The sequence below is a fragment of the Mixophyes fleayi genome, chromosome 3 (assembly GCF_038048845.1).
Source record: "Mixophyes fleayi isolate aMixFle1 chromosome 3, aMixFle1.hap1, whole genome shotgun sequence".
Lineage (NCBI taxonomy): Eukaryota > Metazoa > Chordata > Amphibia > Anura > Limnodynastidae > Mixophyes > Mixophyes fleayi.
The window spans coordinates 203,662,548-203,688,314 of NC_134404.1; the positions used below are offsets into that span (position 1 = coordinate 203,662,548).

At 39.2% G+C, this 25,767-nt stretch overlaps 1 protein-coding gene across 1 annotated transcript in view; it reads left to right on the top strand.

Annotated features, from left to right (window-relative positions):
* NKAIN2 (sodium/potassium transporting ATPase interacting 2) overlaps window positions 1-25,767 on the top strand; it is an 856,165-nt gene that overhangs the window by 291,724 nt on the left and 538,674 nt on the right. The window contains exon 2 of the mRNA XM_075203011.1: window positions 12,844-12,981. Within this exon, the coding sequence (XP_075059112.1) occupies window positions 12,844-12,981 (138 nt within the window). The remainder of the gene's footprint in view (window positions 1-12,843; window positions 12,982-25,767) is intronic.

Here is a 25,767-nt window from a genome sequence, read left to right on the forward strand (position 1 = left end):
GGGTCATACACGGGAAATCCAAAAATAGAATAAGCACAGGAGCAGGGAAACAGGAACAGGAGCCTAGCTAAACAGGAAGCTATAACTGGCAATGAGGCTTAGTCCTCACTGCCTTAAATAGCAAGAAGGGCCAATAGGAATCATGATAACAGAAACCCCTCCCACTGTATGACTCTGCACTGACACAATGCTGACAACACCAAGCCAGTACCAATACAGTAAATATATAAGACTCCCATAAGAGTCTATAGATAAATATAACAACCCTACCTTTCCTTGCTGATCTGTGCCCGGGTGTCAGCCCGCTGGCCGGGCGCTGCGGCCTCTGGATTACAGCGTCCCGGTTGTTGCCTAGGCAACCGGGACGTCAGAGGCGGAAGTGACACCCCGGTCGTCATGGAGACGGCCGGGGCGTCTGAGAAGACCGGAAGCGAGCCGCGGCGGGCCGTCGGGGAGCCGCGGTTCGTAACAGAAACACTACAGGGGCATTGCAAAGTCCAAACGGCATGACTAAGTGCTCATAGTGCCTGTCACGGGTGTTAAATGCCGTTTTCCACTCATCGCCCTTTCGAATGCGGATTAAGTTGTAGGCCCCTCTGAGATCTAATTTAGAGAAGATTTTGGCTCCTCTAATCCGGTCGAACAATTCTGTGATCAATGGGAGCAGATAGCGGTTCTTGATGGTAATATCACTAAGACGGTGGTAGTCTATGCACGGTCTTAATGAACCGTCCTTTTTCTTTACAAAAAAGAATCCAGCTCCTGCTGGCGAGGTAGATTTTCTGATAAATCCTCTTTGAAGGTTATCTGATATATATAAAGACATTGCCTTAGTCTCAGGGAGAGCCAGAGGATAGACTCTACCTTTGGGAATAGTTTTGCCGGGAATTAGCTCAATAGGACAATCCCATGCTCGATGTGGAGGAAGCGTCTCTGCAGCGGTCTTGCTAAACACATCAATAAAGTCTAAATACGGCTCTGGAAGTTTGAGATGGGAGTCCAGAGAGAGACAAGGAAGTTGCTTAGGAGGAAGTATTTTCGAGAGGCATTGATTGAAGCACGAGGAGCCCCAAGAGGTAACTTGTGCGAGAGCCCAATCGAATTGTGGTGAATGTTTCCTGAGCCATGGTAGCCCTAAAATGATGGAATTAACGGACTGTGGGATAACCAGGAACTGAATCCACTCTTGATGGAGCCGTTGCTGACACGGTTACCGTCAACTGCAGTAAGAACCAGAGGTTGCGGCAATGGAGTGCAGGGTATATGAAGCTTCGACACCAGAGTGGCAGAGATGAAATTTCCTGCAGATCCGGAATCCACAAAAGCAGAACAATTTAGGGAAGAGTCCGAAAATGTGAGGGTGACAGGCATCAGAAAACTGTTATATTTGGAAGGAGAGGGAGAATGGAGACATGAACCTAGAACAACCTCCCTGGTGTTGCCTAGGCGGTGAAGTTTTCCGGCCTCTTGGGACAGGAAGATAACAGATGGCCAGATTCTCCACAGTACAAACACAAACGATTCTTGATCCTGCGTTCTCTCTCATCCCGTGACAGGTGAGAGCGTCCAATTTGCATCGGCTCTTCCGCCGGGAGAGCTGGAGATTGAAAACGAGGCGCCAAACGCACAGTGCGACGACCTTGGACCCTCTCCTGAGAGCGCTCTTGAAGGCGAATGTCTACCTTGACACACAAAGAGACCAGGTCGTCAAGCTTGGATGGAAGCTCTTGCGAAGCCAGTGCGTCCTTGATAGGGTCTGACAGGCCTTGCCAATAGGTGGCGGAGAGAGCTTCATCATTCCAGCCTAATTCTGAGGCTAAGGTACGGAACTAAACCGCATATTGACCTGCAGTTAAAGAACCTTGGCGAAGAGCTAACAAGCTGGATGCAGCCGAAGACACGCGACCAGGTTCATCAAATACCCTCCGGAAGTTCTCAATGAACGTGTCAGAATGAAGGAGAGATCCATCTCTTCGTTCCCACAGTGGCGAGGCCCAAGCTAGGGCCTGTCCCTTCAGGAGGGAAATAATATAGGCCACCTTAGCTCTCTCAGATGCGAAGTTCTCCGGTGAAAGTTCAAATTGGATGGAACACTGATTTAGGAATCCACGGCATCCTTTGGGATTACCGTCGTATTTCTCTGGGGTTGGAATCCGTAGTGTTCTAGAGGTAGCCAGTACTGCGCTTGGTGGAACAGCAGCCAGAGCAGGATCAGGAACTGGGGCTGCTGCCTGAGAGGTGCTCAGGGCATCCAAACGGGAAATCACTCCTTGTAAACACTGCAAGAGTTGTGCTTGGTTGGCCTCCTGGCGCTCTACCCGTACTCCTAAATGGATGAGGATGTCTCGGGATGAGGGTTCTCCGGTACCGTCAGTCATGGCCAGAGTAAACTGTCACGCTGTAGGCCTATGAGGCTGAAGATGATATGACACTAGCCGGTATTGGTGCCACTGGTCGAACAGGCGCGGAGTCTAACGTACCCCTGGTGTTCACCAGGGACCCCCGCAAGGAGGTTTGGACTTCGCAGCAGAGAGTACGCAGGTCGCGGTCCTGTTAGCCAGTTACCAGTGTAGCGTAGAGAGGTCAGACGGTTCCGGGTCACAGCAATCAGGAATATCAGGTACAAAAGGGTAATCCAAAGAATAGTCGCCAAGCCGAAGTCACAGTACAGAATGGGTCACACAGAAGAGTAGAATGGTCGCCAAGCCGTGGTCACAACAGGTAATCAGGAATCAGAATACTCAGGAGTATGGAGGAATAGGGAAGCCAGGAACACTGGTGGTGAACCTGTTACTCTGGCACCCTAATGGCGCCAGAAGCAGGTTTAAATAGAGCCCAAACAGAAGTGATTGGTGGAGAGCGGAGGCGGAATCTGCAGAAGCGTCCCGTTGCCTAGCAACGGAACTGAGGCCAGGGCGCATGCGCCCGCAATCCGGAAGTCCGTGGCAACCGCCAGGGAGATCAGACGTCCGTTCCCCATCTGACAGGGAATCAGCGGGGACGGCGTCTGACACAAGGTATATTTAAAATGGTTTCCCGAGTTTGGTGTGGAAGAACTTGTCTGGCCTGCGCAGAGCCTTAACATCAACCTATGATTTTTGGGATAAAGTTGAACACCAAAAGCAAGCCAGACCTCTGTGGCTGACCTCAATAATGTTCTTGTGGCTGAATCCCTGCAGACATGTTTCAAAATCTAGTGGAAAGCCTTCCTAGAAGAGTAGAGGCTTTTATAGCAGCGAATATGTTCAATTAAGAACATATGGATGTGATGTTTGGGCGTCCACACACATTTGGCTATTTTTAGTGCATAATAGTTAATGTCACTGGATACATTTTCATGTTAGACCACCTTGTATCATAGAAGCATCAACCTGTGCATAGAAGAATTTACTTGTGTCCTTGAAGTTTGTCACCTATGAATTAATTTTATAAATTGAACATACCCTTCTCTTGTGTCAGTTAGGTAAAAGCATTAAAATGTTTACAGGCAAAAAACTACATGGAAAGAATTACAAAATGAAATTATTTCAGTAAAACTTCTATTTTAAATTCTGAAGGTGGTTTGAGACATAAAACTGTTTAAATGTTGCAATATTTACAAAAATAACACGTAAAGCCATGACTCCAATAACACTAATAAGGCAAATATTGCTTGTCTTTTTCATAGCGACACAATCCATTGTTTTACATTTTACAGCTTATGAAATATGAGATTTATTAGGCTATTGCCAATTCTCGTTTCAGTGGGCACAAGGTTTTTAGACATCCTCTCTACACTGTATGTAGCAAATGACTTGCATCCTCAGTATGCCTTCAGGCAATGAGGGAAAAAATATATTAAAATGCTTTGACAGATTACCATTTATATTCAACATGACAGGAAATTATGTAGGTTTTCTGAGCTTGTTCTCAGGTTATATTAATTGAAAGAAATCCTCCTGATGTAGAGTCAAATGAAGTGGTACAATGTTAATGGAAGATGTGCCTTAGGATAATTATGAAACTCACAGAATACTTAGCATTTCAAAGTGGACTGCTGGCATGGATTAAAAGTGTCTGAGAAAGTAATCAATGCATAACCAAATATCTGGGACTGTCCTGAGAAAATTGGGACTACTGATGTGTATGTTTTATGTTAGTCCCAGTGAGACTAAGGGCTAGATTTACTAAGCTGCGGGTTTGAAAAAGTGGGGATGTTGCCTATAGCAACCAATCAGGTTCTAGCTGTCATTTTGTAGAAGGTGCTAAATAAATGAAAGCTAGAATCTGATTGGTTGCCATAGGCAACATCCCCACTTTTTCAAACCCGCAGCTTAGTAAATCTAGCCCTAAGGGTCATTTATAAACCATAACAAATTCAGATCTGGATTGTTTCTTTATTTGTGCAAGTGTGCCTTCTGGACAGCCTAGTACATGTCAAGAAACTTGGCCATTTTACTGTCCTTGGAGCTACATCTGAAAATCTTTCACCTAGCTTTATATGTTTGCAGTGCAACTTCAAAATATCAATGGTGGACAGAGTGAACATCAAGTCCAACCGAGTTCCAATTACTCACAAGCTCCTTTATTCATTTAAACTTTTCAGTTTTTTCCCAAATATATTGCTAGGACTTGGCTGCATTTATGTCTTAATTGTCTTAATCATAAAAGTGATAGGACATCGTTTTTATTACATTTATTACACGTTATGAAATGTACCTACTTTTTTGCGAACGTTCAACTGGAATGTGCATTGGGCATATCATTAAACGAACAGAATGAGAAAGCACCGCTAAGGAATCAAGTCATTTTACAGGGAGAAAAAGGTTACGTGCTCTCCAGCAAATCAGAAAATGCCCCTTGTAAAAGAAACCTGGCCAGGGAAGTGCTGGCAAATTTTAGCCCGGGGAGGCAAGACTCGACTCAGCAGATATTAGGAACATTTTAAAGGAAAAAAAAAGTGTAGGTGGCCCAGTGACCCAGCCCAAGGTAGCCTACTAAGCCCCCCTGCCCAAAGCCCGGCCTCCCCTGTTCCTGGCTGAAGAGTGTATGTTTTGATTGCATGTGAGGCCATTGCGTGACACTCAATTTTAGTCATCCTTTAGTCTTTCATAGCAAAACGAAATAACATTTTTGCATGCTGGTGCAAAAGTAGGTGCACTAATACACCTTATCTGTAATCAGCATTGGATGCACCCAATCCACCCAACTCCTATTAACTAGAGATGTTCACTGGTTTTGGTTTTGGTTTTGGATCTGGATTAACCTCATGTTTTGGTTTTGGTAAAACGGCCCTTGCGTGTTTTGGTTTTGGTTTTGGATCGACAGAGCAATGACTCAAACACACAGCAGTTCCTAGCACATCTAGGAAACATTGTCACACAGCAGTGTCAGTAAAGAAAAGTGGTGCAATTAGCAATGGAGCTCTCCTCTTTGTGTTTTACCTATATAACACAGTACAATGTGACTGCAGATTTAGAAGACCAAGCCTGCAAGCCCTATTATTTCTATTTCAGCAATGACAATTAGCAATGGAGCAATGGAGCTCTCCTGAATGTCACTGGAAACTTTGAAGAACACTGCTACCCCTCCCCTTTCTATTCTAAATATCACACTGCCCAGCTGCACTAGTGACTGCCAAGAACTGTGCTACCCTTCTGTGTCCCTCTGTGAAATGGCGCTGGATCACCGTGGAGGGCGGTACTTATAGAATCCAAAGCTTGCGAGCTCCGAGATCCGACAACGTAACAATGACGTTTTGCCTCATTTTCAATTCCGAGGGCGCGTGAAAGTACCGGTACTCGATCTGCTAAGTTCGGGAAACCGAGCCTGAGCATCTCTACTTCTAATGGATGCTGATAATATTTGCACCTCTGTAGATTCTGCAAATCCATGAACTTCCCTGTAAAACCAGGTGCATTCTCACAAAAGCAGAAGTGTGACATCACACTGGATCATTTGCGCTGCAGGTTTGCACTTCTGTAAAGGAGTCTGTGAGCTGTTTAATAATAACTATCTGTTTCCATGCAGAATTTAACAACATAATTGCATGCCCTTTAAACATGTGTATCTAGCCATAATTTAAAAGGAATAGTTGGTTAGTGTATACTAAACCAGTACAATGTTAACACTGTCAACAAAGGCTCCTAATCACATATTGCTTCAATCTAGAATAGATCAGTCTTTCTATTATATTTTGAGTATGCTTTTAAAATATGTTTACAAACATATAAAGAAAACTAGTGCAAACGCAAGGTTCTGTATTAGTTGCCCTATCCAAAGTTTTCAGTGTAAAGGGGAAGGGGGGGGGGCAGATAGGAGTTTCTTTTGGTAATATTTCAAAAGAGATAGCCTTAATTTTAGCGTGTAGATTTGTGGGAAGCATGGATGCAACAAATTATTATGATCAATTCCAAACCAACTCCAAAACCTGCGCCTGTTTTTCTAAAATGTATGTCTTGAGGCTGAGTTCTTTGTAACTCAAAATAAGACAAAACAGAGACACTTATCTTGTGTCCGCACGTGAACATTAATGCCCCTTTATTTTTCACTAAATAGTTATGCAACTTCCACCAGACCTATGGTACACACAAGGATACACCTCCTAAAAGCATACATTAAACATATGTCTATATATAAGTTAAAATAAGACGCATCTCTAAAGGGTATGGTTGACCTGCTTTTCCATGCCCCTATTGCACTGAATTTTCATGTGAGTGCCCCAGACCTGACTCTCCAAGCGCAAGTGGAAGCAAATATATTTATTTTTTAATACATGGTAATTATCCATACCTTAACTGCACCATTATCTTAGCTGAATTAAGAAAGTAATGTTTTCTATCTTAATACATGATATGCTGTCCTTTCCCTGTTTGTTTGTTTTTTAAAACTTTTATTGTTAGTTTTTGCTGGTGGATAACATGTTTTTGTTAACTATATATAATCATTGCAGAGTAGCTGCAAGCCAGTGTTGGCTGCATAGCTAATTTGTGTCTAGTTCTAATTGTGTCTAGTTACAGTGTATTATAATTTAAAAAACATACTTCAGAGTTATACCAGCGTTAAACAGGAGAAAAAGGAAGAAAGGAAGTGGCACATTCTACCCAATACACAGTACACAAGGACAACATTTAGTAGTCACCTGAAACTCCATATTTTGCTCCTGATGTTTCCATCTCTCCCTGGCTGCAAGCCTCACACTTTAAGAAGTTTGTTTGTAACTCTGATCTTATTTCTTTCTCACCTCAAGAAAGTTTGTTTTTATCTGTCAGTTTATTTCCCTGCAACATCCCCTCTGTTTAATCAGCCTGCTGTACTACTTGCTCAGCCACTCCTTCCCCCTGCTACAGCTTTTTCATTCTTCTATCTAATCATTCTACTTTCAAGGCTGCTCAAGGCATTCACAAGTATGAAGAGTTGAAACTGAGTTTAAACTGGACACTGGCCTACTACCCTATTTCATGATTCTGCAAGAACTCAATTACTACTGTATCTTATCACTCTCTATTCAACACGTCCATCCATTCCCCCACATCGCTCTCTACGTCATTACACCATACTACATGCCCAAGCCTATATCTGCTGCCCATCACCTTGTCCCCCTGAACATCCAATCCCACCAACCTTATTATATTCCTTCCTCTCACACACCTTCCCCTATCCTACACACTCTGGCATGCAACATCTGTCTGCTATAAGCTCACTCCCATTCATGACCTCTTCCTCTCCCATCCTTTGGTCTCCTGGCCATTACAGAAACATGGATTTCCCCATGTGATACTGCTTCCCCACTGCACTCTTCCACAGGGTCTCTCCTTTTTCCACACAGGGCCATCTTAACAACATTATGGGCCCCCGGCAAAGCAGTGCACCGGGGCCCCTATGCCGGGTGCCCATAATGTTGTTAAGATGGCCCTGTGTGGGAGAAGGAGAGACCCTGTGGAAGAGTGCAGTGGGGAAGCAGTATCACATGGGGAAATCCATGTTTCTGTAATGGCCAGGAGACCAAAGGATGGGAGAGGAAGAGGTCATGAATGGGAGTGAGCTTATAGCAGACAGATGTTGCATGCCAGAGTGTGTAGGATAGGGGAAGGTGTGCAAGAGGAAGGAATATAATAAGGTTGGTGGGATTGGATGTTCAGGGGAACAAGGTGATGGGCAGCAGATATAGGCTTGGGCATGTAGTATGGAGTAATGATGTAGAGAGCGATGTGGGGGAATGGGTGGAAGTGTTGAATAGAGATACAGATATAGATATAGATATATAGAGATAGAGATAGATAGATGTACTTGCTCAGTGACCCTTGAAGGTTTTGTTTGCAGGTTTTTTCTTTTGCAGGATTATTTATTCTAATTAAGAGCCCTGCCTATGGGGTCCCTTTGCCCGTGGGGCCCCCAGGCATCTGCCCATTGTGCCCAATGGAAAAGATGGCCCTGCTCCCACACTCCCTTTCCTAGGAACCACCAAGGAGGTGGTGTAGGTGTCCTACTGTCTCCTGGCTACACTTTCAATGTTATCACCCTGGAACCCTCCTTCTCCTTCTCCTCATTTGTAGTTCACTCTATCTGCCTCTTCTCCCTCTCCACCTTCACGTTGCTGTGATCTATCACTCCCTGGCCTTTCCTTACAAGCAAGTTCTCATATTCCCTATTAAAAAGAAACCTTTCCTTTACCCATCCTCTCTTTACAACTATCGCCTCATATTTTCGCTTCCATTTGCTTCTAAAATTCTCGAACGAATTGTCTGATCCACTTTCTCTTTTCCCACTCTCTTCTTACCCTCTCCAGTCTGGCTTCCATCCTCTTCACTAAAATAAATCTGCCCTTGCTAAAGTAAAAAACAACCTTTTCTCAGCTGCGTCCAAAGGTCATTTCTCCCTTCTCATACTCCTTGACCTCTCTACTGTTTTTGAAACTGTTGATCACTCTTTTCTTCTCACCACCCTTCACTCCCTAGGTCTTCACAAAACAGATCTCTCCTGGTTTGCCTCCTACCTCTCTGGCCACTCTTGTAGTGTCTTTGTGTCTAACTTCCACTTTCTATTGTTCTATTGGAGTCTCCCAATGCTCTGTCCTGAACCCTCTGCTCTTCTCAATATACACCACATCTCTCTGTGAACTTGTTCAATCATTTATCCTCTGGTACCACCTCTACCCTGATGACACGCAAGTCTATATTTCCTCACCTGACCTCCCTCCCACCTTCTTAACCAAAGTATCTGGCTGTCTCTCAGCTGCAACTATCTGGATGTCACTTTCTCAAACTCAACATCTCCAAATCTGTGCTCATCATCTTAACTCCGGTCAATGTTGCTATCCCTCCCAATATCTACCTCTTGGTTGACAACATGATTCTATCTCCTGTCAATGTCTGCTACCTTGGAGTCACTCTTGACTCTGCCCTCAGCTTTTCCCCTCATATCCAGTCCCTCACCAAATCCTATCATTTCCTCCTCCATAAGTTCAGAAAAATGTGTCCCTTTCTTTCTCAGCAAGTAGCCAAAATTGTGGTCCATTCACTTATCTTTTCTCGTCTAGACTATTGCAACTCTCTCAACTCAAAATATTGACACAAGTTGTGAGCATGCACAGTGTGACATATTTTACAGAAATCAAATATTTACACAGCATAAAGTCCACCTCTAAAGAAGTTATTTCCTTGTGTGACAATGAATAAAGAACATGACTAACCTAAAACAAAGCATATAAATACTACAAATATGTGGAAATTAGGACTAGTGAGTAAAAAAGCAAGCAATCCTTTATGTCCGTGGAGGTCATGCAGAATGGCTTATGCATTCCTATTTTTGAATGTAGGGCAGCCACTCTGGGAACATATCATTATATATAAAACATTTTCTGCACAATAGTCAGTGTAGGCAAGACAACCAACCACTGAGAATACTCATAAAGAACAAACACTCAAACAACTCTATATTTGTATAATACTAAACAGTCATACAAATATACTAAGATCATAATAGTAATCCGCCAGATTCCATTGAATATCAGTAGGACACCCACCTCCTACTATGGTTTGTATGGTGAAGGAAATCTTTCAAGTAGACATCAGCATATATAAGAGTGTATATATACATATTTGAATACCTCATTTACAAATGCCAATGCAGATAAAAGGTGTCAATTTATACCCAGATAATCATGTTGTGATGTAAGAGGGTGCACATTCATTTTTTGGTATGCAAGGACAATGCTGCCAGCTTTTGCATACAACACATAAATAGTGAGCAGTTTTATTGTAGCACTAGGATTTGAGTTCAGCTACTATGCACTCCATCCCACCTTTAAATCTGTCTCCACATTGCAAACTTGCAACCTATAACCAAGATGCAAAATTATACATCCTAGCTGAATTTTCAGTAAATTAGGACCACAGAGTATAATGAGTGTAATGTTGTACTGCTTTTGTTTTTTTGTCCAAGCAACATAATTATATTTTGTGCATTGTGTCTCTGTCAATTATTGATTAAAAATACTTCTTGAAATTCTATTGTATTTATAGCTTACATATTCATGAGCTTGTGTCTGTGTAAGAAAGCTGAAATAGTTGGTTTTTTTGCAATTACATTTTGATATTTTTTCCCCAGTATGCTGGCTGATGATCATTTAATTTAAAGTGCTGGGATGCCTAAAAACGATAGGTATTTTATATGAGTTTCACTTAAAGACGAAGGGACAAAATAGAAAAAAATATTCTGCCTGTAATGGCCATCATGAGTTGTAGGCAGGTCATAATGTACCATTGCTTTAGAAAATGTTATTTCTGGGAATAGGTCCACTTTACATTAGAGGACAATATGGCTCATCAAAATGAACAGCAATTGATTTTGTTTTTGTGTATATACATAATTTTATGTAGATTATATTTTTGGCTCAAAGGGATATACAATAATTGTTTTCTCCACAATACTACATTTTGGCATTGTGCCATTTTGTCATATTCAGCAACACAGGAGTTAACCTCTGAGCTTCCATGTTTACAGTATTGTGAACAATTATCAGTGTGCATTGCCGGTTATAATTGCCATTTCTCTTGAGTTATGATATCCTGGAGTGTGCTCTTCACATTTCTTCATATAATATTTAGTTAATTGTTGTTATTTAGCTGTAATTGGAACATCTATGAGATTTCACACTGTGAGATATGGACTCCCTACAAGGTATTATTGTCTTCCTGCTTTCGGTAGCATATACTGTTTCTGTCTTCATCACAGTCCTCTTTGCAGTCAAATAATTACACATTACTTTACATTGAATAATGTAATATTGCTTAATTAATTATTGTTACAATGCAAGTTGACAAAAATATATTTAATTTAATAATACATTGTAGAAATATCATTAAGATGAAGACATCAAGAACAATATTTGTATCTTGGAAAAAATTCCCATGGGACATAACCACACATATACTGCTGCAGTGTGCACCGTTTCGTATTTTCAACAATCCACCCAATAATAATATCTGTATATGTCTCAACAAAAGACAATGTGCTCATAGATTATCATTCAGTAACATAGCTCTCAACATTTAAAAAGCAAAATTAGGACTGAAAGAAGCCCTTCCCATTAACAGTCCAAACCACACCTATTTGTGTGTGGCTTTGGCCCATGGAAATCTTTAACTCTGAATTCTCATTCTCACTTATTCATAGAACTCATTGTCTATGCTTTTCTATCTTTTACATCCAGACTGCGTTGTCAGGAAGAGCCCCAGTGCTATTATTATTATTATTATTATTATTATTATTATTATTATTAATTTTTATTTATAGGGCGCCACAAAGTATCCGTAGCGCCGTACAAGGACAAACAATGGCACAGTACAAGGTTAAACAGCACAGTACAAGTAACAGTAAGCACTATAACTCTGGGGGCTCAGGCACAGCATGAAAGAGAGGGAGGGAGAGGAAAAGTGAGTATAGGCAGGTAACTATGGCCCAAGAGGGTGGGCACGGATGACAGGTCGAGAGTCACTGAGGGGAGCGGAGAGAAGCGAGAGGAGACAGAGGACAGAAGAACCAAGAGGTAGGAGAGCCCTGCTCAAAGGAGCGAACAATCTAAAGGGAGGGGAAGACAGACAGACACATGGACCTGCTATGCAGTATGGGCCTGGTATGTCCTGGTGGGGAAAGGGCGCTCTTTTTTTGCTGGCCCAATTCCTCTGTGAATTTCCCCCTGTGCTGATCAGGTTGGGGTAAGTGAACAGGGACGGGCTGTCAAATTTTGGCCCAGGGGGCAAGACATGACTCAACAGTCTATTAGGAACATTTTAGAGGAAACTAAAATGCAGGTGGCCCAGTAACCCAGCCCAAGGTAGCCCACTATGGAACCGGCCCAGTGGGCAGATGCCCCTTAGCCCAGCTAGCCCCTCTTGGTGAACAGTATGAAAGGGGATCTCCATGTTGCAGGTCATCAGGTCTTATACTGTCATCAGCCCAGCCTGGCATAGTCTGATGCTCCATATTCTTTATTAGCCACATTTGTGGTATCCAGACCAGGGTATAAGCACTGATGCTGGCTATACAATGCATAGATAGTCACATTTTTAAATTATTTATTTAATTGTCTTTTTTTCCAACTAGTAAAAATATGTACTGGTGCTGATCATCATTACTCCTATAAACAGGTGTATCTGTATCGACGTGTGCAAACCCCTACTGTATAGAACATGTGCTGACACACCCATGATCTGCCTCTCTACGCATAAGGGGTTACAAGTTACATTCAACTTAACAATAAGCTTTGTTTTGCTGCGCATGCATCAAGAACAGTTTTTATTACAGTGTTATTCAATGTATTTTATTTTCCAATAATATTAATATTTATCTTTTATTTTGTAGGCCTGTATACTGGAAAGACAAATATTTGACTTCCTTGGCTACCAGTGGGCACCTATCTTGGCAAATTTTGTTCATATCATTATTGTCATACTTGGAATATTTGGAACCATCCAGTGTAGAACACGTTATATAACAGGAGTAAGTATGTCTAACATTGTACTAGTAAAACTGAATGGCTTGGACAACCAATAACTTATCAGCTGATGTTTAACAGCTATGCCCAGGATACTGCACCATCATTTTTCCATCATGTATTATTATAAATCTTTTATTTATAAAGTACCAACATATTATGCAGTTCTGTACAGCGAGGAGATAAAATAAACATATATCAACCACAAAACATACAAACAGAGGGAAATACCTGCTATATAATTCGTTGCCAACCTATCATCAACACTTTTGTGCATAAAACTAGCATTTTAACTTGCATCAGTGTATGACTTAACCAGGTGTACTAAAGGGGATGTTCACAAAGCTAATTTTAACTCATTTTAAAAATGTATGTGGGATGCATCACCTTATACTCATGAAAGTGATAAACAGGCAATATAGAGTTGATAATGACTTGCTTATATTTTCCATATTCAGCTTTTAATTACTGTCATCACTATACCCATCCAAGAAAACTATCTAAAAATGGTGATCTTTTGCATTTTGATGTGAGGCTTTTGAGTAATAATACATACAACTACAGATGAGGGAGGTTATGGCGGAATTGTGTCTTCTTTCACAAAATGGCAATGGTTTGCAACCTTGTTAATATGACAAATCTCTTCTTGTTATGTGTTTAAAGTGGAATAAAATGCAAAAGGAAAATTATCTTGATGAAGAATGCAGCAAAAGTATATTTATAAAGATTTCATTTTTAGAAGAGTTACATTTTAACATTTGCTAAATGACCCCTCTCCTAATTGATAGTTGAAGACATCAGTTTGTCCTTATGCAATAGACAAATTAATAGAAAAAGAAATATCTGGCGCTGGGTATAAATAATATTATTGTTGGGTATCCAGTATTATTATTAAATTATAGTACCCCAGAAATCTTACGTGCTCCTATTCATATAGGGGAATGCCAAGTCCAATAACCTGTAGTAGAATTTCATTAAAAAAAAAGAATGAACAGGGCTAAGGAAAGGATTTCTTCAGAAATAAAATCACTTGCAATTCTGAGTTAAGGCAGAAAAAAAACGTCTTAATGAGAACCGATTAGTTAAAAACAATTTTTATTTGCCTATATTATATAAAACAGCAGATTGGAAACTCAGTTGCCAGTATCTAAACCTTAGAGATTATAAATAAAATAACCGGTGACAGATTATAAATATCTATGACCTGATGCTCTCCTTAAGAAGATTTTCTGCCTTCATAATTGAAAGTGATTTTATCACTGAAGAAATCCTTTCTTTAGCACTGTTCATTTAAAAAAACAATTTAAAAAAATTATGCATAGACTGGGTGTTTTTACTTTGTTGAGTTTAATGTCATTTAATGAAGGAATACTAACAGCATTTTTAATACATATATTTTTGGCATTCCTACTTGCTCTTTAGCAGCAATAAAAGGTATAATTTACATGCAGCTATGCAGAGGTGAATTGACTTCTCTCGCAATATTTCTTTAATGCAATAACATGACTTCTGGCACATACATTGCCTTGCAGTATATATAATATATGTATAGTATCAAAACATGTCCAATGGTTTATCTAAGATGCTTACTTTATCAATTTGGACTACCTCCTTTAAGTTTGATGGCTGAAAGCACAAAGAGATATCAAAGTCAAAGCAAAAAAGTCAGGTCCTACGACAACAAGGGCACTATAACATGCTGTAAATACTAAGTAGTGATTCTGTTGGGGGCAGAGGGATACATGCCAATATTTATTTATTGCATTATATATAACAAATGTATTTATTGAATTAAAAATGAGACTACAGATAGAATACCATTGTTTTATCCCATTCTCTTCTGCTCCCATAATGTGAAACATGCTATAAGCCAGCCTCTTTGGCACTGTCATTGTAATTGTATAGAAGATCATTTGGATTTTTGAGTGCCAGCACGCTTGTGATAGAGTTTATGTTGTAAGTATGTAAAAGATTGCACAGCTGTTTGTTAGCTGGAGGCAGTGGCTTTGTGTTCTGGTTATATTTAGTATCAAGCTTTTTTATGGGTCTCTATGGAAATCTTTTTACATCTGGCATTTTTAGGAACACCTTGTACTAAAAGAGCACAAGCCAGCTTTTTTCTTAAATTCTCCTTGGAGTGTCTTATTAGTCCGCTCTGCCACTTAATTCCTGCAGTAAGATCCGACTGATAGCTTCTCTATAGCAGGGTCTACTGTGTGTGCTCTACATGTTCACTGCTACCTACAATGAAAATAACTGTAAGCAGCAGATACTCTAAGAAGGGATTACTTTCTTAAATAAATGTCATGCCGCAGGTTTTGATATGTGTAACCAGTGTTTGTATTCGAAGGTCTATAGTACAAACACACTTCAAAAAGAAGCAATTACAGAAAATACCTTTTTATTTTCTGTTTAGTCCAAATTTTGTGAAGTATGTAAACACATAGCAAAATTGTGCATGTATATACATTCATATATATAGCACATAGTTTGTACATAACAAAGAGGTTGAAATCCTATACATACCATGCAAGGGGAAATATGGAATATGTGGGTAAGTGAGGCTGTGTCACAATACACACCTGTAGTTCATTTCCCACCCTCCCTTCTCCCTGATAATTAATTTCCCACTCTCCCTCACGTACACCTTTCTGTAGTTCAAGCCCCCTATGTAATTTATTTCCCACCGTCCCTCTACACCAAACAAATTACTTCCCAAATACCTATTCCCCCCCAAGTCTCCAATAAACCACTACTCAATCTTCTAGAAATTACCTCCTCCATTTGGGGTGGGAATGGTCTGGATCTTGGAATGACACATTCCCAAAAGACACAGACTGCCATGTGCTACTTGCAGCTTCCAACAGATTTTCCTATGTGCAGGAAAGACTTTAGGCTTCAGCACACCCCCTGCTTCATTACAATGGTGAGTTATATACTGCAAAACTCCACATGTAACAAAGTTTGAGGTTTGCTGAAGCCTGAAGAACAGAAGATTTTTAGTCTTTGTCAATGCTCTACCCGCTACCTAGCAGTCCTGATCCATAGTAAGTGGTCAGAAGTTACCAGCCAACCCACAGCAAAGAGGCGCTGTAGCAGCTATACCAGCTACCCCAGAAGTAAGCGGTTCTAGGTTCAGCAAAGTGGTGCCAGTGAGATTCTCCTACAACTACTGTGCAGCTAACATTAGCAGTTGGCGAGTGTCTGGTGGCAAGGTAACACCAGTAGGAGTGGTCAGTAACAGTTGGTTACTAATGGTGAGTAAGCAACACAGATAAACTGTGCAGGAAGAACATCCCTTCATCCTTCTTCCCCCAACAGACCGGGTGACGAAGTAAGCCCATCCGGTCACAAGCGACAGCTAACAAGGAAAATTGGTAACAAGTCGTGGTGAACACATGCAGCATTCAAGAAGAACAGTAACTAACAGCTGTGAGGGATAGAGGAAGACAGAATCAACAGAATAGGTTAAGGTCAGTACAGGTGGCATAGAACATAGCCAGTAACCAACAGAGGTCAAGGCAAGCGGCAGAAAAACAGTGTAGTCAAATACAAGCAGGGTTGGTAACGAGCCAGGAACACGAAACAGCACAGATTGCTAGGATCCGAACAGACACCGTACAACAGCACTGACAGCCTATTAAATCTCCAGTGAAAAATCCCTGCGATGCATCAGTTCAGCCCTCACAGACTGATGAGCAAGGTGCAACATCTGAGTGGGGCAGCACAGTGGCTAAGTGGTTAGCACTTCTGTCTCACAGCACTAGGGTCATGAGTTCAATTCCCGACCATGGTCTTATCTGTGAGGAGTTTGTATGTTCTCCCTGTGTTTGCGTGGGTTTCCTTTGGGTGCTCCAGTTTCCTCCCACACTCCAAAAAACATACTGGTAGGTTAATTGGCTGCTTACAAATTGACCCTAGTCTGTGTGTCTGTCTGTCTGTCTGCGTGTGTGTGTGTGTTAGGGAATTTAGACTGTAAGCTCCAATGGGGCAGGGACTGAAGTGAGTGAGTACAGCACTGCGGAATTAGTGGCGCTATATAAATCAATGGTAATAATGATGGTAATGTTCTGAGTGTAGGAATGTTTAAGCAAAGCGAGATACAGTGGAACCCCTATGTCTGCACTGCTTATATGCCAGCCTCTATCCATCCTGACAGGTATGTGGTCTGAAAATAAAGTAAGCACAGAAGAACAGGCGCCTTTATAGTGTATTGCGGAAGTGTTCCTTTATATTAAAAATGAGCATAACTATAGATGGCTACATACCCAGTGTAAAGTGAATCATCTCTGGATCTTGCAGAATTCCCAAGTAGATCTCTTTCACTAGGTAGTCAAGTCCAAGTTCTAGAATCCCTTCCCGGGGTGGACTTCCACCCCAGCATGTGTCACAGAAATGCAGAAAATAAGTCCCTCAGGAAAATCCAGGTAATACCTTACATGATTGTCCATTTAAGAACGTAATCATGGGAAAAAAATGTGAAGAACCTCATCCCTCTCCTCCATTATATACAATTTTGAGGGTACATATGTCCTATTGAGCACATGTGGGCGGTGTTGAATACCCGTCTTGCATGGTGTCCATCAACCCTGTCAGTGTAACTTCCAGGAAATTACATCAAACTGCAAAACCTCAATACAACTAGATACAACTATGTGTTTATAGTTTCAGCATAAAAGATACATGGGAGCCAGAGCTCATTCTACTACCACTGTGCTATTCTTCTATCTAGTTGCATAGAGATTTTTACTATGTGCTATATTAGTTATAGATTAAAGGGTGATCTATGTACTACTCTACAAGTGGTTATCTTTGCTATATTGTTTTTGTTTTCACATACTGCACTGTTTGAGCAACTAGTGAAAGAGATCGATCAGGGAATTTTGCAGGCTCCAGACACTAAACAGATAAGCAATTAATTATTTTACACTGGATACGCAACTATTTACTAAATTGTTAACTTAAGTATATAGGTACAAAGATTTTGTATTGGATCCTGTAAAATATGGGCTGTCAATGTAGAGCAGAGCAGCAGTAGAAGAATGTTTTGTGTAGAAAATTAGTCTAGCTCATTCAAAACAGATTGCAGGGGTAATTAAAGGGGCAAACTGGTAATAGAGTAATTAAAATAGTCAAAGCAGGAGATTATGAGATTTAAAGTTTTAAAGTGTTTTGCGTGAGATACTTTTTTCTTTTTTTAGTTTTTTTTTACCTTTGCAATGTGGCTGCACCGAAATGCAATATGTCAAGTTAACCTCATCTATCCAACGCTCATTGTCCCATAGATTGTAAGCTTGAGAGCAGGGCCTTCTTACCTCTTTGTCTGTTGATTGTTTGTTTATTACTGTGTTTGTCCCCAATTATAAAGCACTACGAAATTTGTTGGCGCTATATAAATAAATGTTGATGATGATGATGATGATACTGTCATATCCTCAAAATATTTCTTAGATATATGTAACAGGACATTGGATGTTGGGCTTATTGCTATTATGTGTACAGAAATTGAAATGTCTGGTTGGTAGCTTCTATTGACAGGTGAAAATATTATTAGATCAGTTTTGAAAGATTGAGTTTGATGTGGCGAAATGCAAAAATGATGCAAGCCTACAAAAATGGTGAGAGATCTGGAGAAGATAGGTAAATTTAGAGGCAATTCTGAAGTCCAAAGAAAACTATTAATTTTCCAATAGAGGTGATATAGATAGAGACTAGAAAAAGCATTAGGACCAAAAATGATTGCAGCTAAAAGTGGCAGAAGATGCTGAATGGAGATGGATCCAGTGAAACAAACAATGAAGGAATGGTTTGAAAAGTAAGATGACAAGATAGGAAAGTGTCCTGAAGTGTCCTGGAATGCATAATTGGTTTGAAAAGTGAGTAGTCAATAATGTGAAATACAACAGATAAATCCAGAAATAAAAGCAAGTAGAGGCCTTTTGATTTAGCAGTGCCCAAATAATTACGCACCTTTGTCAGTGCAGTTTCTGTGGATTGTTGGAAACAAAAGCCTGACTGAAAAGGGTGCAATGGTTCCTGTGTTAGAAGTAATAATAGCATGCATTAGCAATGATGGGAAGATACCAGTGTGGAGAGAGACAGATAATGTTGGGATGAACACACCAGACAATGATCAACTGGTATTTAAAGGGATAGGGACAAGTGGACAGACAGTAGAGAAGAAGACAGCAGATACTTCATATTCCCTTGTGAGAAAGGAATTGCAGGTTGCTGCATAGGTAAGAGGATGCAATTTCCTTTCAGATCTTTTGAATTTTGTCCTTGAAGTAGGAAGCAAGATCTTGGAGAGTAATTGGTAGTTGATGAGGTTGGTGTGCAGAGCTAAGTAGAGATTTAAAAATATTAAAAAAGCATTTGGTATTAGAAGCCTAAGCAGAGAAGAGAGATCGGAAGTATAATTGTTTAACTGTGTCCAGAGTTTTTTTAAGGGATACTAGCTAGCAGTATATTAGATAAAGCCATGAGAATTAAAATACTTTCACCAATGATGTTGTAGTGAAAGTAGTGTGTTTCTTTAATGTTCCATGGGTAAGATTGTGGTCAAGAGAAAAGAGTAGCTGGAGTCACTTGATTAGGGCTATTGCCAGGATTTGATTGAGATGGATCAGAATAGGAAAATGTAGAATTTGTTAGGAGAAGTTGTTGGAGAGAGGTGTAGTAAAAAAAATCTGAAATGGAACAAAGTCCAGAGAAAATAATATCAAGGCCATGATGGTGAGTAGAAGAGGCTCAGATAGGTTAGAGATGCTAGTTTGTCAACACAAGAAGAATGTGGCTAAGCAGTTGAGATGTTGAAATAAAAATTGGGAACATGAGTGATGGAACAGTTGGTAGAACTATAAATATGCAGTGAGCGTTGCAACCCTACCTCCTTATTTGGTACCAAAGGAGGCGGCTGCAGGTGAGACAGTGTCTTATTGTATGAGGTATGTTTATGTTACTGCTATAAGGTTGAAGTTGTTTGAGAGGAAGAGATCAAGGATGGAGGTTAGTTTGTTACAAACAGAGCATGCATTCAAAAGAGCACATTTAAAGTATTTTGAAAGTGATAGGAGACAGGTGACATGATTACAGTTAGATAGATGTCTTTAGTGTGCTAGTTCAGAATGTATAGGAGAAGTGTGTGATAGGGGGTTGGATTTTGTGATATGTCCCAAGCTACTAGAAGCAGAAGGAGAGAGAGGTAGAAAAAATCATTGTAAGATTGAAAAGTTCTTATTTTGTGGCGTCGGGTTTAGGATATTACAGTTAAGGAATAATGATGGAAAAGGAGTTCATGAGTGTTATTTCAACAAGCTTATTGCAATACAACGGAAAGTTTAACCATGATGGGCATCACCAGCTGTTTTGTTTTTGTTTTACACATTGTTTTACAGTCTGCCCCTGGTATGACGTGCAGTGAGTGACTGTGCAGGGTAATAGTGGGTCAAATGACAACTTGGTAACACAACACTATCGTGTTTATTTAATAATTGAATGCAAAGTAAAATGTAACCATGTGCATATTTGCTCTTAGCACAATTCAGTACCAATACCGTACCATTAGATGGTACATAAGTTTATTAAAAATCCTGGGTAAAATTTGTGCTCAGTATGTGCTCAATAAAACCAATGTTGACTCAGCATTTTCATTAAAGCATTTTTCATATTTTTAATTGCCTAGAATGCTAATAGTATTTCTATTTTTTACAGATATGCTCTTTATTGTATTTCCGAAAATGTTTTTTATCAACATGTTTTAGCACTATTAGCAATTACTTAAAAAAACTGTAACATGAATTGCATTAATACCCACTGTCCTGAAATTGCTTAAAAGGACACCTTTCCATTTTGTTTTGCATTTTAGCATTGCTAATTACTTGGTGATTAAATATGTTATTTTCCATGTATCTCTGTGCCAACATAGTGAGGATATTGCAAATCATATAGGTGCTCATAGTTTTTTAATCATTATTCCTTTTTCCTAAATTATTACCTTTTGTAATCCAATTCACGTGGACGCTTCAGTTCTATACATGAGAATGCAGAGTATAGCCCCAGGTCTCTGTGGTGTGGTGTGTCTCTAGTCTAGCAAGATGGTATTTTCAATTTTGTTATCTATACAGATAACAAATTATAAACAGAGAATTGCACAAAAAAGTAAATTATATATAACAATATATAACTATTCAGGCGCTAATATATAACTTCCAAATATTAATAATTCAAAATGGTGCCGTTTACTAATGAGGGCTAATCTATATCTCTTTAGCACTCTATATATAATATGCAATGAAAGCACTGCTATATAAAAATATAGCAGTTTGTTAATAAACACAGTATCACAATAAAAATAATTCAAATTCAAATTAATATTTAACTCTCATGATCTTTTGTACCATATATTAATGCCGTCCAAACAGATGTCAATGAAAGTCCATGATTCAAAATGTACAAAAAACACAATAAAAATCCTAGATGGTTTATATTGTACTCTTTGAGCTCTCTCTCTTGACACAGATTGTATAGTTGAGCATGCATGCTATTATTTCAATCACAGTATCATTTGTCAGTAAATATACTTGTGTGCACAAGATGTTAATACTATAGATGGAATGATATTTAAATGCTCGAAAAAGTAATACTTATCTGTATGTAGCTGTGAAGCACAGGCTGTTGTAGGGTGACAGTGTGCCTTGTCTTGGTTGTTGTACATGGGGTCTGGTTTTGGTAGTTTGGTCTTGGTCTATGGAACTGGGTTGTTCCTTATGCCTCAAGCTTGGGTAAAGAAGAGTACAGTTTGTTAGTTAAGACCAAAGAAAAGGATGTTGATTGGGTGTGGAAGGGCCAGGTTGGGGGGTAGGGGAGGTAGGAAAATGGGTGAGGGTGGGAGATAGAGGTTGTTTATGTGGCGAATGATGTTTGGAGTAAGGAGTGGATGTGTAGTTGCGGATGGAGGGATTGAGATAAAGGGTTATAATAGTTTGGATTGTAAGAGTGATGGCGGAGAGGTAGGGTGGTGTTAGGATGGATTGTATGGAGGAGGCTAGATGTAACAATAGAGATGAATGGCAGGGGAAGGGTTGGATAGAATAGGGTAATGAAGGATGGGTCAGAGAGTGAAAATTGAGATACACAAGAAGATAGTGGTATGTTATATATGATAATATATTATGGAAGAAAGTAAAGAAAAAGGAGTTAGAAATAACGCGGTTAGAGTACAGCAAAGTAAAGGATAGTGGAGAGAAATGAGTGTGTAACTGTAAGTGGGGGGATGCCAATGGAGATAGAGTAGAGGGAGAGAGATCAAGTGTGGTGTGAAAATATATAAACAGGGTCTGAGATTAATTATGTTGTCAAAATATGTAAGCATGGTCTGAAGCACTAATTTAGTGGGTTTAACAGCTGGAGATCGGTTCTAGGTTGTTCAGTATTTTGAAAAACGGAGTGTGGGGATTCTAAATATGATATGCACATGGACATTTAAGCAATGGAAAATATCAAGTGGATCCATGGGTCTGCAAACGACTGTAAAAGGAGGTTTGCTGCTTAAATAATATTGCTGCCTAGGAATATTTCTCCATGATTTTGAAAACACATGTGCAGCTAAGTATATGTGGACATCTATATGGATACCTAAAAGCTATTTGCTGATCAGCATTCAAATGTCATAACATCATATACTCATTTGTATGTTTATTTACCTCAATACACTCAGAAGATTATTAATGTGTATTAACCTATTGTGCACATAAATAGATTTACTGACACATGAGATTGTGATTGAAATAATAGCATGCATGCTCAACTATACAATCCATGTGAAGAGCGAGAGAGCGTTTGGGATATAATCCATCTAGGATTTTTATTGTGCTTTTTGGAGATTTTGAATCATGGACCTTTATTGATATCTGCTTGGAAGGCATTAACATATGGCACATGGATCAAGAGAGTTCAATATTAATTTTAATTATTTTTATTGGGATACTTTGTTTATTAATCAACTGCTATTTTTACATGTCAGCGCTGTCATGGCATTTTATATATAGTATAAACAAAAAACTGAATGCCTGTTTTTTGAGTGACATCACTAAGAAGGAAGCTTGTTTTCCCCTCTGACATTGCAGATGAGAATAGCAATATGCATCATGATAGAAAACATGAAATATTTGTTTTACAACATATTCTATTTCAGTCATTTAACAGTTGTAAGGTGATTGCCCTTACAGATTTTTATATGAGCTTTGCTGCAATGCAAATTTGGGGTTTACTACATTAAAAATAAGTCCATGTAGTGAGAGAATTACATCTGCTTGCCAATATTGAGTGCCTCTGCAGATAATGTTTGATATTGTGAGTGGCTAAAATCCAGTCATTTTCAATCAAGATAATCTGACTGTCCAGTCATTTAATATGCAGTATGTTGTTAATAGTTTGGGCATAGTTTAATCTGCATTGTAGTTTGCAGGTCATTTCAAGGCTATTTAGTCTTATTGCAGTGATCTTCGTGCAGAAACAGCTAATGATGCTTGGTTTCCCCGTTGCTCAATCCAACCAGAAGCCACTTACCGATGCTTTCGCTTTGAGGCCAGTGGGAACATAACATTTGTTTTCTCTCCATCTAAAGATCAAATAGGGATTAGTGTTCATTCATAATGTGAGCCTAGCGTGATGAGTTGGTTAGCCATCCATAAAATATACTGCCTGGTGAATCTGACTGCGGAGATATCTTAATTCTCTTCTAGCAAAATCTACTAGTTAGAATTTTGCAGCACAGAGTTAATCAAAATAATGTGATAAGATAGCATCACAATTTTACTATTATTGTACAATCCTCTTTTTAATTTGTTATTCCTTTTGTAAGTTATAATGGTCCAAAAGTTATATAAAAAGTTCACCGCTTTATTCTGTGCAAGATCCTTTAATGTATAAATGCTTCTCTTTCTGCTGCAGTAACAAATGAATTAAGCTATTAAGCAAAAATGTGTGCTAGTAACCTATCTCTCTCGTCAAGCAACACAGCATAAAGAAATCCATAGCAAATTTACAAATAAATATTTAACTTTTAGGTGCAACAAGACCTTTCTGGAAACAATGTATCTTCTAAGAATATAAAGATACACCAATAGCAAAATAAAAAAATTCCCATATGCAAAAATGATATTATTTATTCTCAGAATTTAACACTAATGTAGTTGATGGCAGTAAATATTTTAGCACAAAAATGAAAACTTAAGGAATATTTTTTTTTATTTTTCATAATAAATGAAAATATAAACGTCTTCACTGGAATAGCTAAGCTGTGGAAGGTACAGACCGTATAGATCAGAGGTCCCATCTGCCTTTAGGTTACCTTGTTACAGTGGAGGCAGTATTCAATCTCCTCACTAATTTCCCCACCTGAGCCACATAATTATAGTCTAGTAGCACTGACTCTTTCTTTAGCCATCCATGCCTGAAAGTGATTCACGATTCTTGTGAACACTCATTAGTCTTCAGAATTTGTTTTTAAGCCGCTGTTTTTATGGGATTTAGGGCTTAACTTTAGAGCCATAACATATACTGAGTAAGTAAATATAATTATTGTTAATGAATGTTTAATCTTAGTAAAAGGATGAATTATAACATCGAATCTTGAAGTCTCAGTGTTACCCTGGGACTCTTAAAATTAATTTTACTTAAACCCAATGTAATGGCAGATCAGCACCGAACGCTAATGTAAACGGCAGTTTTGTACACAGGAAATCTGTGTGACACATGTCTACATAACAATGTTAGTTTACTTTTATTACTTACTTAATTTTATACATTTCACAGTGTTCTTTAATTTATCATGAAACATTTTAACAGTCTAAGAATGGTGTGGCTTGTCAATCATATCATATACATATAGGAATGGTCTGACACAGGGTTCATTAGACTTTCATATCATATAACCATAAGATCAAAGTCATGCTGCAGCTTTGTGACCTGTTTCATCTTTTAATTAACAATATACTTCATTTGAGTGACTTTTCTGTTGTCTACAAACTACATATACTGCTGCTATACAAAGAATGGAAAGGAACTTTGGAATTGGCAAAAAAATAAAGATGATTGGCATTTGTTGATGGAACCCTTTCACTGCTGATGGGATTTTTTCCAACTCTGCTCTGAGCCTACATTGGCACATTTTGTGCTGGTCACATCAATGTTAGCAATTTCTCTGTACAGTACCCACACAAATTGTACCTTGTTATTTTCAGAACACTTGGCTTTCTCTAAAAGTATAATTGGTTTATTTTCTAACTTCCAACACAACACAGAAAATTTACTGAAAATGGCCAAAAAGGTGTTTGTCTATTATAAATGCAATAAAGTCAATTGGAAATGTAAGTGCGTGTATTGTTTTCCTTCAAAACCAGCAAAATCAGCATTATACACTCAAGTTTTCCCCACAATCAACACGTCAGAATAAGACAAATTTTTATTTATTTTGCTTGTTTGCACTTCTTGCATATAATGCAAAAAATGGGTCTGACAGGCTTACTTATCCTTGTCACTTTGAACACTTAAGATGGAAGGATGCTACTGTGAACAGTTTAGTTTAACACTGGGTTGATTCAATTTATTAAGCTCATTTGTTACAGGTGTAGTATGCTTAAATGGCACTGACTAACCCGACAGTGAGTAGAACGATGTGGGAAATCCGATCTCTCATACCCCGACATGGAACAAACATCGACTTAGCATTACACAGATGCACTGATTTTACAACTGATTATCTTCCCGACTGTTATAAATTATGTCAC